This window comes from Rana temporaria, chromosome 2 (genome assembly GCF_905171775.1).
Source record: "Rana temporaria chromosome 2, aRanTem1.1, whole genome shotgun sequence".
In the NCBI taxonomy this organism is placed as follows: Eukaryota; Metazoa; Chordata; class Amphibia; order Anura; family Ranidae; genus Rana; species Rana temporaria.
The window spans coordinates 12,974,518-12,990,106 of record NC_053490.1 but is presented as its reverse complement, the minus strand read 5'-3'; the positions used below and the strand labels follow the sequence as shown (position 1 = coordinate 12,990,106).

General features: G+C 44.6%; 1 protein-coding gene across 1 annotated transcript; it reads left to right on the top strand.

Annotated features, from left to right (window-relative positions):
- Window positions 1-275: 275 nt before the first annotated feature.
- Window positions 276-2,878, top strand: LOC120928829 (zinc finger protein 260-like). Its single transcript, XM_040339846.1, has one exon. The coding sequence runs from the start codon at window positions 554-556 to the stop codon at window positions 2,675-2,677; it is 2,124 nt and encodes a 707-aa protein (XP_040195780.1). The 5' UTR covers window positions 276-553; the 3' UTR covers window positions 2,678-2,878.
- The last annotated feature ends 12,711 nt before the right edge of the window (window positions 2,879-15,589 follow it).

The following is a 15,589-nucleotide window of genomic DNA, read 5'->3' as shown; positions in this document are numbered from 1 at the left end:
TCGGCTTCTTTCTGCTTTATTGTACTTCTGCTTTATTGTACAGTTTCTCTGTACTAAAAATGCTCCGAATGGGTCCAAAGAATGAATGAAATTATACCACCCAAAGGCAATAATGGGAATAATAGTGTTCCCTGTAATTTAAATACGAAAATGTAAACATGTCTATCGCACACTATTTTAAAATGTAATAATGAAGGTTAAATGAAAGAGAAAGCAACTTTACTGCAGCCAAATTTACAGAATTTCTATATTTGGTTTTTTTTTTATCTCCTTACAGGTGGATTGATGAACCAAATTTCTGTGCAGGTTGGTGAGGCACCCCAGTGCCAAGTCCATATGAGTGTACTGGAGGATTCACTCTGGACACAAGCCATATCAATTTCCAAAATTTGATGATTGTTTTGGATATTCTTCGGCATTGATCCAGCCTCAGAAGTTTTGGGGGGGGTTCTGGAGGTGACAACGGAATTAAGTCAAATTCAAGAGAGAAGCAATACCTTCTCTGGATTGTGACAAAGGCTTTACTGCAAAATCAGACCTAACTAAATACCAGATGGAACACATAGAAGGGATGCCGTATCTTGGTTCGCAATGCGTCATAGCTATTACAATGCAACCCACCCTTGGACATGAGATTGTTCACAGTAAAGTGAAGAGGTATTTTTGTACTAAATGTGGCAAAGCATTTACAGCAATGTCAAAACTTCTCGCACATGATAGGGTTCATACAGGAGAGAAGCCATTTCAGTGTTCCAAATGTGACAAAGCTTTCACAACAAAGGGAAATCTTATTGCACATGAGAGGGTTCATACAGGAGAGAAGCCATTTCAGTGTTCCAAATGTGACAAAGCTTTCACAACAAAGGAAAATCTTATTGCACATGAGAGAGTTCATACAGAAGAGCCACCGTTTCAATGTTCCAAATGTGGCAAAGCTTTCACAACAAAGGGAAATCTTATCACACACGAGAGGGTTCATACAGGAGAGAAGCCATTTCAGTGTTCCGAATGTGGCAAAGCTTTTGCCAAAAAGACAAATCTTATTACACACCAGAGGGTTCATACGGGAGAGAAGCCATTTCCGTGTTCCGAATGTGGAAAAGCTTTCGCAACAAAGAAAAAAATGATCAAACACCTGATGGTTCATGCAGGGGAGAGGCCATTTCAGTGTCCTGAATGTGGCAAAGCTTTTACACAAAAGTCAATTCTTACCAGTCATATGAAGATTCACACTGGAGCAAAACAATTTCAGTGTTCAGAATGTGACAGAGCTTTTTTAAGGAAGCCAGATCTTCGCAAACATCAGAAGATTCACACAAAACCATTTAGGTGTTTTGAATGTGGCACGGCTTTTTCAACAAATTCACAGCTTGTCAGACACCGAAGAGCTCCCACTGGAGAGAAGCCATATCCATGCTTAAAATGTGATAAATCTTTTACACAAAAGCCATGTCTTATTACACACCAAATGGTTCACACCGGAGGGAACCGGCATCAGTGTTCTGACTGTGGAAAAGCTTTTGCAGGGAAGTTGGCTTTTATCGTGCACCAAAAGGCTCACCATCGAAAAAAGCCTTATTATTGTTCAGAATGTGACAAAGCTTTTACAGCAAAGTCATCATTTATCCTACACCGGAGGGCTCATTCTAGAGAGAAGCCGTATCAATGTTCTGAATGTAAAAAAGCTTTTCCATGGAAATCACACCTTATCACACACCAAAGAGTTCACACTGGAGAGAAGCCCTATCAATGTTCAGAATGTAATAAAGCTTTTAAAAGGAAGTCAGAGCTCATCATGCACCAGAGGGTCCACACCGGAGAGAAGCCATATCAATGTTCTGAATGTAACAAAGCTTTTAGGGTGAAATCTTTACTTCTCAGACACGTGAGGGTCCACACTGGGGTGAAGCCATTTCGTTGTTTGAAATGTGACAAAGCTTTTACATTGAAGGGAAACCTTATCATGCATGAGAGGATTCACACTGGAGAGAAGCCGTACAAGTGTTCTGAATGTGACAGAGCTTTTGTGCAGAAGGCAGAGCTTATCGTACATGAGAGGGACCACACTGGAGAGAAGCCGTATCAGTGTTCTGAATGTGACAAAACTTTTAAAATGAAGTCCAGCCTTGTGAATCACAAGAAGGTACACACTGGAGGAAAGCCATATCAGTGTCCTGAATGTGGCAAAGCGTTTTTAATGAGGTCGTACCTTGCCAAGCACCGGATGATTCACAAGAGAGATAAACCATTTCAGTGTTCTGAATGTAACAAAGCATTTTCAATGAGGTCATACCTTGTCAAACACCGTATGGTTCACACAGGAGATAAACCATTTCAGTGTTCTGAATGTGGTAAAGGTTTTATAAAGATGTCAGATCTTATCAGACATAAGGAAGTTCACACTAGAGAAACATTATACATAGAGAAGACTTTTCACTGTTCTGAATGTAACAAAGCTTTTACACAGAAGACAAATCTTATCAGACATGAGAGGATTCACACTGGAGAGAAGCCTTATCAATGTTCTGAATGTGATAAAGCTTTTATACAAAAGTCACATCTTATCAGACACCTGAAGGTTCACACTGGAAACAAATCATGTTCTGAATTGGACAAAGCTTATCTGGCACCAGAGGGTTCACCCTCTTCATCCTCCACTGTAGAGCAGAAATTCTGAGAGAAGGAGGGATATTAAAGGGGTAAAAGCTACAAAGATTTTGGGGTGTCCCAGCAGTTTCACACCCCATGTCATCCAACAATCTAGTGGAAGGTACAATGATACTTTGAAAAACAAACTTCTTGATCAAACAGGAATGTATTGGATGGATGGATTGAGTTTAGCGCTTGTCCATCAGGCACACACCTAGAGATACTATGCCTTTCGAGATACTTTTTGGACAAGCGCCAATGATTGAACTGCATTTTCGTTAATGATTCTCATCCTTTTTATTTTTTTGCTTATGAAGCTTTGATTGAACATATAGGGGCAGATCCACAAAAGAATTACGCCGGCGTATCTATTGATACGCTGGCGTAATTTTAAATTTCCCGCGTCGTATCTTTGTTTTGTATCTACAAAACAAGATACGACGGCATCTCGGATCGATCCGACAGGCGTACGTCTTAGTACGCCATCGTTTCTGTCGAATTCCACGTCGAGTATGCAAATTAGCTAGTTACGTACGTCCGGCCGGCGCATTTTTTTACATCGTTTGCGTTCGGCTTTTTCCGGCGTATAGTTAAAGCTACTATATGGTGGCGTACTCAATGTTAAGTATGGCCGTCGTTCCCGCCTCGCATTTTGAATTTATTACGTTGTTTGCGTAAGTCGTTCGCGAATAGGGATTTGCGTAGAATGACGTCACCGTCGTGAGCATTGGCTTGTTCCGGGTTAATTTCGAGCATGCGCACTGGGATACCCCCACAGACGGCGCATGCGCAGTTAAAAAAAACGTTGTTTACGTCGGGTCACAACGTATTTACATAAAACACGCCCCCATCACAGAGATTTGAATGCCGCGCCATTACGCCGCCAAAGATACACTACGCCGCCGTAACTTACGGCGCGGATTCTTTGTGGATTTGAAAAAAAAAAGTAAGTTACGGCTGCGTAGTGTATCTTAGATACGCTACGCCCGGCGGATAAATGTGCTGCTGTACGTGGATCTGCCCCATAATGTGTTTGCATAATAAAATACATGATTTGAATTCCCAAGTGTTTTCTTTATTTTTAGATCCCCAGCTAATACATTAAGAATTCTTCCTCTCTGAGTAGTGGTCGAGTGCCATTTTTCCAAGCCTCTGCAGTTAAACTCGAGGGCTCCAAATAGAGCTGGTCATACACCGATTGAAATTTGGTGGCTTTAACAGGGAATGGATGAATTTTCAATTAGTGTGTGGTCATCCCTGCTTGAGAGAAGTTGATCTTTGACTTCTGTCAGGGGGACATGTTGGAAAACCTTTTTTCGATTGGCAGTTGCAGCCACTGATCAGTTTATTCTGACAGCAGTGAGTGCCTGAAAAATCCTAGCATGGGGGATTCCTTCACCCCCCCCCCTTTTTGGTGTGGATGGAGGAAATTGCCATAAAAAATCTAACCAGGTATGGTAAGCTAAAGACCATGCCTCCCATTGCAGAAAGGTTCCCTTCTCCTCTGTGACCACAGCACTCCAGACAGGTCTATACCTGGGACACCAGCTGAGGAGGAGTCACAGTTCAGTAAAAAAGCTGCTTCCTTAGATTACTTATACCTACCACTTGAGCCCAGTTGGCTGATTACATTTAATTTGGTGTTAGGAAGGAACGTACCTATAAGGAGTGGAATCCAGTGGCCAGAAACTCCAGGATAGGCATAGTTCTTAATGAAAGCAGAATCAAGTAGTCCAGATCACAAGGCACAGATCACAATTTTTCAAACGCCTTTTTTTTTGGAAAAAAATGGTTTCATGAATTAAAAAATAACAAAACAGTAACGTTAGCCCAATTTTTTGGTAAAATATGAAAGATGATGTTAGGCCGACTAAATAGATACCTAACATGTCACGCTTTTAAACTGTGCACACTCATGGAATGGCGCCAAACTTTGTTACTAAAAAATCTCCATAGGCGACGCTTTAAAACTACAGGTTACCAGTTTAGAGTTACAGAGGTCTAGTGCTAGAATTGTTGTACACGCTCTAACGCATGCGGCGACACCTCACGTGTGGTTTGATCGACGTTTACATACGTGTGCATACGACTTATGTGTGCATTCCTATAATAAGGCTTACCTGTAGGTATAAAGAATATCTCCTAAACCTGTACGGTTTAGGAGATATTCCCCTCGCAATGCGCCGCTGATTGCAGCGGCGCATGCGCAGGGGGGAATCCATGGCGAAAAGAACCGGCAGCCGCCGTACCTTGCCGAATTTAAATCTCCCGCGCGCACGTGCGGGAGTGACGTCATCGCCGCTCCAGCCAATCACAGAGCTGGAGCGGCGATACCCGGAAGACACGGCGGAGAAAGATGACATCTCGCTCGGCGTGGACCAGGTAAGTGTTCTTCACCTCTTTCCAAGGTAAGTATTTCATAATCAGCCAGTATGCGGTGCATACTAGCTGATTATGCCTTTTGCCTTGCAGGTTTGAAAAAAAAAATGTTTATGCGGTTTACAACCGCTTTAAGGAGAGATGCGGGGGGGGTCAATAAGACCCCACATCTCTCCTCCAGGCTGAAAAGAATGAGATTGTGAAAAAAAAATTCACAGATCTCATTCTTACTAGCCGCAATTGCGGCTTGTTTACTTACAGGTACCCGGGCGTGACGTTATCACATTGCGCCTGGGCCTCCGACGGTCATAGAGGTGCTTCCCATCTGGCGCACGGCGATCATCTCTCCGGGCCCCCGATGGCACGGGAGAGCCCGGAGAAGCACCGGATGGCGGCGGGGGATGTCCCCTCCCGCCACCTATAAGAACGATCAAGCGGCGGAACCGCCGCTATGATCGTTCTTATGGTGTGCAGGATCGCTGCCGGAACAAAATAATATCTGAATGATGCCTCTAGGTGCAGGCTTCATTCAGATATCACCGCACAAAGTACAGGACGTCATATGACGTCCCCCCCGGGATAAGAGATCCCCTTTGTGGACGTCATATGACGGTGTGTGGTATTGAAGTGGCTAAAGATAACCTGTCAACAAATAACCATCACATAGGGGACTTTTAGTCCTCTATGTGATGGAAAAAAAAGTTACACCCAAGGACATAAACCCCCCCCCCCCAAACAAAAAAAATTACAGGCTCCTGTCCCCCACATATAAGCATGTATAAATGTAAACACAGTAAAGCCAGATACCTCCCAGTTCAGCGGTGCAGCAGACGCACTCTCCTTAGTCTGCTCACCCCAGGGCAGTGAGAGCAGGACGCTCTCAAACGAGTCGCCTCTCCCCAGGGACTAGATCAGCCAGGCAGGGTCCTCATGCAGGCACACCAACCCCCAAGCCTCAGCTCTCCGCTCGCTCCTGGTGACTTCGCGATCTGCCTTCCCCTGGCTCCCTCCTTCATCCCTCCTTCCACGGCAAAGGTAAGCCCCTGGTGCACAGGGCTATCCCACCTCCCTGAGCCCTGCTGGCGGCCGTCCTTTTCAGGATAAGCCGCCGCGGCGGCCCTCGCGCCACCTCGTGGAACGATTCCGAGCTGCCAGGTTTAAGAAAGGCCGCGGTGCGCCGCACCAGCTACCTCCAGCAACACACAAATCCCCCCCTTTTAATCCCAGCAGCATCCCCCAGCCATCGCCAGACACCCCGGAGCCGCATCCCCCCCCCACTCGCTGACAGGCTGACATCCAGGGCTCTCCCCCCCTGGTCCTCCATTCTCGGCCGGTCCCCCCCCCCTCACAGATACCACCGAGTCCATATTATCCTGCTAGTGGCTCGTGGCGCCCGCATCCACAGCCAGGAAAGTCTGCGGCTTCAACCGCAGCCTAGTGTGGATTCCCACGATTATCCAGCCTAAACCTCCCCTTCACTACTCTTTCCAGTACTTGATCCAGGGCCACGTCCGATCGCCCCAAGGGGGGTCAGGAAGGAATTTTTTCCCCTGCCATGGTACATTGGCACAGCACGGACAGGGGTTTTTCGCCTTCCTCTGGATCAACCAGGGAGGTAGGATTCAGTGAATCGCCCTCCCATCATTTACCGAAACCCCCCCTTCTTTATCGGCATCTGCCCCCCAGTGCTACAGCAACTATGACTAAACTGATTTACTCGGCTGCAACCATATGGGGACTAAAGCCATTGGCCTCAATATTACCAGCCGCCATCAAAAAAGTCTTAAGGAGTGAACGACTGTTTGTTTAGAATCAATCGACAGTCAAACACTACACCTGCTTATCCAAACCTAAGCGCATATTATGCGCTCTGGTCAATACAAGATCAGCAGTAAGACACCGAGCAGAAATTCATGATCTCATCCTACAATGCGATTTAGACTGCCTCTTCGTTACAGAAAGCTGGCTCACAGCTGACTGTAACACCATTCTAGGGGAACTGGTGCCAGAGAACTATCGCATAATAACAGAAAACAGAGTGGGGCAAAGAGGCGGAGGCCTGGCAGTAATCCACAAGAGTTATCTCTCGATCACTAAACCAGTCCTTCAAAATACACTTCCATTCATGGAAACCCTCTCCCTACAGCTTCAAACAAACCCCCAGGAGACCGTCCATATTCTACTCTGCTATAGACCACCGGGTCCTAAATCGCAGTTTCTCACATCATTGATAGAATTTGTTTCCACTTATACACTAAACAGCAAACATCTTTTGCTGCTTGGGGATCTCAACCTTTGAGCCAACTCCTTACAGGATCCTGTGGCCGTCGCCTGCATTGACCACTTGGAAGGACTAGGTCTGCAGCAACTAGTATGTGGGCCCACACATGCTTCAGGTCACACGCTCGATCTTATTTTCAAACAAGATCTGGAAGTAAAAATTCTAGAAAATGAGCCGTTACCATGGACAGATCACCACGTAATCAAATTCCTGATTGCCAAAAATGTCTCTTTGACTAAAACACTAAAACCAGTGACAACACACTGGACCAGATCTCAGAAGAAGCTCCATTCGGAACTCTTCAAAACAACATTAGGGAACAAAGTAAAAACAATCCATTCACACCAGTCTGCCACGGAAACCTTGGATGCCATTAACACAGCTCTACTACAGTCAGCCGACGTAGTAGCGCCCAAACGCAAAACCTGCATCCGAAAAATCAACTCCAGCTGGTTTAACGACCAGCTGGCATTGTTTAAACAAGAACGCAGAAGAGCGGAAGCAGCTTGGAAAATATGCACTACAGACGAAAACCACGCCATCTACAAGGAAATAACAAAAAAATACCACAAAGAAATTTTCAAGGCCAAAAAGAATCATTTTTCCAAGATCATCACCAATGCCCTAAATCGTCCCCACAAACTCTTCAAGCCTGTCTGCCAGACCTTGAATCCAGTCTGTCTAGAAGCTCCCAATTCAGATACCCAAGAATTTTGCAATGAATTATCGGATCATTTCGTTAACAAAATCGAAAGGATCCGTGTAAGCATTCAGCAAAACAGCACCCCCCCCCCAACCCCCCCCCCCCCCCTCAGTCACCTGCCCAATCCCCACAGGAATCAGGCCCAATAAACAATGTTTACTCTAAAACCCATCTCCATAGAGGCCACAAAAAATATCATCAGCGCCCTGCGAAATAGCACAGCGCCTAATGATATTATCCCCACCAAACTGCTGAAGGAATGTGCCGATATTCTGGCAACACCTATCAAGCAGCTGATTAACCAGTCATTCAGGGAAGGCATAGTGCCCACCCTGTTGAAACAAGGTACAATCAAACCCATCCTAAAGAAACCCACCCTTGACCCCAAGGACCCTGAACATCGTTGTCCCATTACAGGTCTGAACGTCTTCTCCAAGGTAATGGAGAAAGCGGTGGTACAACAGCTGCAACAGCATTTAGACACCCATAATTTGCTCGATCCTTTCCAAGGGCACGGGACGGAAACAGCATTGCTCAAAATATGGGATGATGCTCTCAAGGCCGCAGACGAAGGAGAATCTTGTCTTCTAATACTGTTGGACCTCAGCGCAGCTTTTGACACGGTAGACCACAAACTATTGCTGACTCGGCTAGCTGAAGTAGCCAAAGTCGCGGAATGTGACTTATCCTGGTTCGCCTCCTTTTGGAAAACCGATCACAAGTAGTGAAACTGGGACCGTTCATTTCTGAAAAACGCCATGTGTGTCATGCAGAGTCCCTCAAGGATCCCCTCTGTCCCCGGTGCTGTTTAATATCTATCTTCACCCCCTTTTTGAAATCATCAGCAGCCAGAAGCTGCTCTACCACTCTTATGCGGATGACACACAATTGTATTTTTGCATCGGCAACAAAAAGGATCATCATCTCGGTCTAGAGAAATGCCTCTCTTTGATAGAGAACTGGATGACAAAGAGTTATCTTAAACTCAACGGCTCAAAAACAGAACTTCTCCTGTTTCACGCCAATCGAAAGAATCAATCGGCAACACCCTGGATACCTCTGCCCATTCTGGGCAAAATCATCACCCCTAGCACCAAAGTCAAAAGTCTCGGAGTCATCTTTGACACCAACATGACAATGGATGCACAAATAGGGTCAGTAGTCAGCGGATTCCACCATCTGCTGCGTCTACTACGCAGACTTATTCCATTTATTCCCAAAGAAGACGTAGCAGTCGTGGTGGGAACAATTGTTAACTCCAGACTTGACTATGCAAATGCCCTTTACCTCGGACTCCCAAAGTACCAAATCACTCGCCTGCAGGTCGTTCAGAATACGGCCGCGCGACTGGTGACTGGAAAAAAACCTTGGGAATCAATCTCACCCTCACTGAGAAGCCTTCACTGGCTGCCAGTGAAAGACAGAATCACTTTCAAAGCACTCTGTCTGACGCATAAATGTACTTTGGGAAATGCACCCAAATATCTGTGCGATAAAATAAAGGCTTACAACCCCAATCGCGTTCTGTGATCCTCCAACCAAAATCTACTCCAAATCCCCAAAACTAGATACAAGTCCAAAGGAGAAAGAAGATTTGCTGTCCTGGGCCCTCGACTTTGGAACACTTTACCAACCTCCATTCGGTTGGAGGAGAACCACTTGGCCTTTAGGAGAAAGATCAAAACCCATCTCTTTTGAGGTCAAAGGAGAACTGGTTAAACAAGCGCCCAGAGGCGATTCAGTTTGCATGTGCAGCGCTATATAAGTTTTTCACTCTCACTCACGTCGGGGGCGCCTATACTTGAAACCGTCGATTGTGATACACATGTTACATATTGCCACACATGCTGGGGTGAGAGGGATATTTCTAGCACCAGACCTCCTCCGTAACGCTAAACTGATGACCTATAGGGGGGCTTTTGAAGCATCACTTATAAAAGATATTGGCCCAGATTCACAAAGCACTCGCGCCGACGTAGAACAAGATACGCCGACGTAAGTGCAAATGTGCGCCATCGTATCTGTGCGCCGGACCCACAAACTAAGATGCGCCTAAAAAAAGGCTTATTCCTGCCGACATTACTTGCCTACGCCGGCGTAAAGTGGGCGCACATTTAGGCTGGACGCATGGTGGCGCTCCCATTGATCAGCCATTCAAATATGCAAATGAGGAAAATACGGCGATTCGCGAACGTACGTGCGCCCGACGCAGGATACGCCATATGCGCGTAAGTTGTATGTCTGGCGTAAAGTTAAGCCCCATAAAGGAGGTGCAACCCAGCAGCAGACATGCAAAGTCTGCACCAGGGAATACAAGCCGGCGTATTTTACGTATCTTAAGTTGGACGTGTGTCTGGCTGGGCGTAGGTTACGTTCACGCGGTAGGCAGTGATCCGGCGTAGTTTAGGCAGTTATTCTGACGTGGTTGTGAGCATGCGCAGAGGGATGCGTCCACGTCCCGGCGCATGCGCAGTTCGTGATACGTATCTGTCTGGCGCTTGGCCCATCATTTGCATGGGGTCACGCCTCATTTGCATGGCTCACGCCCACTTCCACCTACGGCGGCGTACGCCTTCAAAACATAGCGCAGTTTTGGGAGCACTGGCTTTGTGAATTCCATGCTTGCCTCTCTGCGCTGCGTTGGCGTAGCGTACATTATTTGCGCTACGGCGGCGTAATGTGCGCCCGCTCTCTGTGAATCTGGGCCATAGGGTACAGATGTTTGCCATTTCACACACGCAAATTTAAGGTTTGATATGTTGGGTATCTATTTACTCAGTGCAACCTCGACTTTTATATTTTGTCTAAAATTTGGGCAATTTATTGCATTTGTTTACTCTTTAGATTCACTTTAGTGTGTTTTTTTTACTGAAACCTTTGCGGTAATATTGTGTGACATAAAAAATTGGAACTACCACCATGTTATTCTCTAGGGCAGTGATGGCGAACCTTGGCACTCCAGATGTTTTAGAACTACATTTCCCATGATGCTCAACTACACTGCAGACTGCATGAGCATCATGGGAAATGTAGTTCCGAAACATCTGGGGTGCCAAGGTTCACTGCTCTAGCTTTCAGAAAATATATCATGTTTGGGGAGGGGTTTATGTGATCTTCAGGCCGAATTTTTTTTTTTAAACATGTCTGCAAAAAAAAAAAAAGCTAAAACAGCTCTGGCAGTGAAAGGGTTAAAGTTGATTAAAAAATTGTGCAGGCCACATGTTTCCGGTAGAGCGAGGAGCTCCAGCCTGCAGCCAGACACCTGGGAAATTTTAATTTAGTGAAAAAGTACCATACTCCCCCCTCCCCCCAGACATGATCTATTATCGGAAAATAAAATGATGGTGGCTGAGATTTAAGTTGTCACTCAGAATTTGTACAACTGTTTATTACTCTGATACCAAGTATGTCAAGATTCAAAACTGTAAATTTGTAAACCTTTTTAATTATTTTTCACGCATTCTTACTGATATAAAAAAAAGGACGGACAAGGCTGACAGAACAGAGATTGTACAATTAGATTGTATCATGTATAGCCAGCTATCCCAGATTTAGCAGAATCGATAACACACAGGGAGGTCTAGGTGTTCCTAGTGCCCCCACGTGTACCCCTTCAACTCTGTCCCCTGGTTCTGAGTAGGAGCCAAACACCCCCCAGTTGGGTTCACATCAGAACGTTCGAACGGACCGAACTTTCGCGCAAACTTTAGAACCCCATTGAAGTCTATGGGACTCGAACGTTCGAAATCAAAAGTGCTAATTTTAAAGGCCAATATGCAAGTTATTGTCCTAAAAAGGGTTTGGGGACCCGGGGCTTGCCCCAGGGGACATGTATCGATGCAAAAAAAAAGTTTTAAAAACTGATGTTTTTTCGGTAAACAGTGATTTTAATGATGCTTAAAGTGAAAAAAAAGTGAAATATTCCTTTAAATATTGTACCTGCTGGGTGTCTATAGTATGCCTGTGAAGTGGCACGTGTTTCCCGTGTTTAGAACTGTCCCTGCACAAAATGACATTTCTATGGGAAAAAAGTAATTTAAAACTGCTTGTGGCTTTAATGTAATGTCTGGTCCCAGCAATATGGATGAAAATCATTGAGAAAAATGGTACCCCCCCCCCCAGCCCATTACCAGTCCCTTTGGGTCTTGTATGGATATTAAGGGGAACCCTGCACCCAACTTAAAAAAAGATTTCACCCCACTTTCTGTCCCAATGACAATATTTTTTTTTTTGAAAATTTGGGTTTTTTAGTGAAACAAGGATTGGTGATAAAGCATCAGTGGACAGGAGACACCTCTTACAGAAGAGAATTTCCCTTCCTAGGGGTAGAATTCCTCTCACTTCCTGTTGTCTCCTTCTGTTTGCAAGTAGGAGTCGTTTGTAAGTTGGATGTTTGAAAGTAGGGGCCTGTCGTATATACTCTGCAGAAATTTGAGCCCTGGGTGTTGGTGTTGCCACAACACTGTAAGGCGTAAGCCCTCACAGTTAGTCTTGGTGGGCGCTGGAACGCCCTGCTGTGTGAACTTTTATATCAAGAATTTTAATTACATGCCATTGTTGAACAGTGGTAGAAAAAATGGGCCTTTGGTGGTGGTGGTGCTGGTGCCACAACACTGTAAGCCCTCACAGTTACTCTCGTTGGAGCGCAGGAATGAGGCCTGCTGCAAAGTATTGCATCAAAAATTGTAATTACACGCTCCTGTTAAACAGGGGCAGAAAAATTGGGCCTTAGCCACTGGTGGCAGTGTCCAGAACCAAAAATGTTCTTACAAGCTATCAGCATGATCATTGAGGAGGAAGAGGATAGTCACTCAGCATAACAGGATAGTCACTCAGCATAACAGGATAGTCAATCAGCATCAGCAGAGGCAGTCTTGAAGGGATCTGACATTCAAAAAAAAAAATGGTTGCATCAGGTGCTTGGTTGCCGGTGGTGATTCAAGACGTATTCATTTTTATGAAGGTCAGTCGATCGACCGAGTCGGTGGAGAGGCGCACCCTGTGATCTGTTACAAAGCCTCCAGCAGCACTGAATGTGCGTTCCAAAAGAACGCTGGTTGCAGGACAGGCCAGTAGCTCAATTGCATACTGTGTAAGCTCTGTGTAAGCTCTGGCCATCCTCAAGACCCAGTAACCCAGAGGATTTTTCCTCTGGGTTACTGCCTCCCGAAGATGTTTCATCCTCTGCTCCCTCTGCTCCGGCATGATAAGGTCCGCAACCTTATCTTGCTGGCGCAGAGGGAGGTACACACAGTCATGCATCTATAAATTTGTATAATATTTATTTGTTAAAGGTCAAAATATAATTTATTAATAATGTTTTGTTTTCTTTTCATATACACCTAAAGCTGATTGAACAATGATTCTATATATTCAATAAATTAATCCATACTTCCTTTCCTGAAGAAGCTGTTTCAGTGAAATATATGTTGAAATAAGTGAACATAAATGTATATGTGATTACAGCAATTCATCGTCGCTAATAGGATGTGTGTATACACCTATGGCTATGGCTATACTGTTTTCACTATTTTTATGATATTGTGTGTGTCTTTTTTGAATAAATATTTTGTATATTTTTATATTAAAACTTGAGTGAATTTTTGCATGGTGCACATTGAAAGTCCTATATCTCCAACCAAACCCATTATATACAGTATAATTGTTTTAGCAGGGCAATTTTGCGAAAACAACTTTTTTGGTAAAAATACACTTTAGTAAACTCTAATGCAAAAAAAACCCCATAATATATAACCTAATTTTTTTGTAAAATAAAAAAGATGATGTTACGAGTAAATAGATACCTAACACATCAAGCTTTAACCGCTTGAGGCCCGCGCTATAGCCGGACGACGGCTTCAGCGCGGACCTGAAAATCCAGGAGGACGTCGATTGACATCCGCCACTTTGCACGCTCCCGAGCACGCAACTGGGAAATTCTGTGCTGGCCGTGTCCCTTGGACACAGCCAATCACAGATCGCTAGTGAACGGCCAATCAGAGTGGCCGTTTGCTATGCAATCTGTGCGGCCAATGAGAGATGATCTCAAATGTAAACATATGAGATCATCTCTAATTGCCGGCTCACACAGAGACAGCGTCCTGTCAGGGAGAGAGGAGACCGATCTGTGTCCCTTGTACATAGGGACACAGATCGGTTACCTCCCCAGTCAGTCCCTCTCCCCCACAGTTAGAACACTATGCAGGGTACACATTTAACCCCTTCCTCACCCCCTAGTGTTAACCCCTTCAATGCCAGTCACATTTATACTGTAATTAGTGCATATTTATAGCACTGATCGCAGTCTAAATGTGAATTGTGCCAAAAATGTGTCAAAAGTGTCCGATGTGTCCGCCATAATGTCGCAGTCCCAATAAATAAATAAAAAATCGCAGATCGCCGCCATTACTAGTAAAAAAATAAATAATAAAAAATAATAATTCTGTCCCCTATTTTGTAGGCGCTATAACTTTTGCGCAAACCAGTCGCTTATTGTGATTTTTTTTTATGTAGAAGAATACGTATCGGCCTAAACTGAAAAAAAAAAAGTATTTTTTAAAAAAAAATTGGGCTTTTTATTATAGCAACAAGTAAAATATATTGTATTTTTTTTTTCAAAATTGTCGCTCTTTTTTGTTTATAGTGCAAAAAATAAAAACCGCAGAGGTGATCAAATACCACCAAAAGAAAGCTCTACTTGTGGGGAAAAATGGACATCAATTTTGTTTGGGAGCCATGTCGCACGGCCGTGCAATTGTCAGTTAAAGCGACGCAGTGCCGGAAGCTGAAATTTCACCTGGGCAGGAGGGGGTATATGTGCCCAGTAAGCAAGTGGTTAAAATTGCGCACACTCTTGGCATGGGACCAAACTACAGTACTTAAAAATCTCCATAGGCGATGCTCTAAAAATGTTTATCAGTTTTGATTTACAGAAGAGGTCTACTGCTAGAATTATTGCTTTTGCTATAACGTTTGTAGCAATACCTCACATGTGTGGTGCAAACGCTGTTTCCATATGTGGGCGTAAACTGCATATGTGTTCACCACTGCGGGCGAGCATGGGTGCCTTCATGTATTTTATTACTTTTTAAAATTTCTACACCGCCCCTTAAAACATTTTTTTAAATCACTTTTATTGCTGTCACAAGAAATAAACACCCCTTGTGGCAACAATAAAGCATGACAGGTCTTCTTTATGCAGTGATCTGGGGTCAATAAGACTCCACATCTCTCCTCTACAATGGAATTTGATAAAAATAAAAATGTCTCTAATGCTTTAAAAAAGGGCATTGAACCGAAAGTGACATCGCTCTGGTCCTTCTAGGCAATAGAGATGAGCAGAGGACATCTTTCCTCTGTTAATCTCCATGGCCAGCTGCCATATCAGTTTTCAGGCTTCCTGATTAGCCAGTTAAGCCTGGGAACCACTGGAAAGCATCGGGAGGGGGCGACCCCCTCCCGCCGCTTCTAAAAGTGATCCAGTGGCTCTGGTCCTCCTAGGCCATAAAGATGAGTGGAGGCCATCTTTCCTCTGTTTATCTCCATGGCCAGCCGCCAGATCAGTTCTCGGGCTTCCT

What these genes read in the sequence shown, in the direction of transcription:
- LOC120928829 (XM_040339846.1), top strand. Translation starts at nt 554, where the DNA reads ATGGAACACATAGAAGGGATGCCGTATCTTGGTTCGCAATGCGTCATA.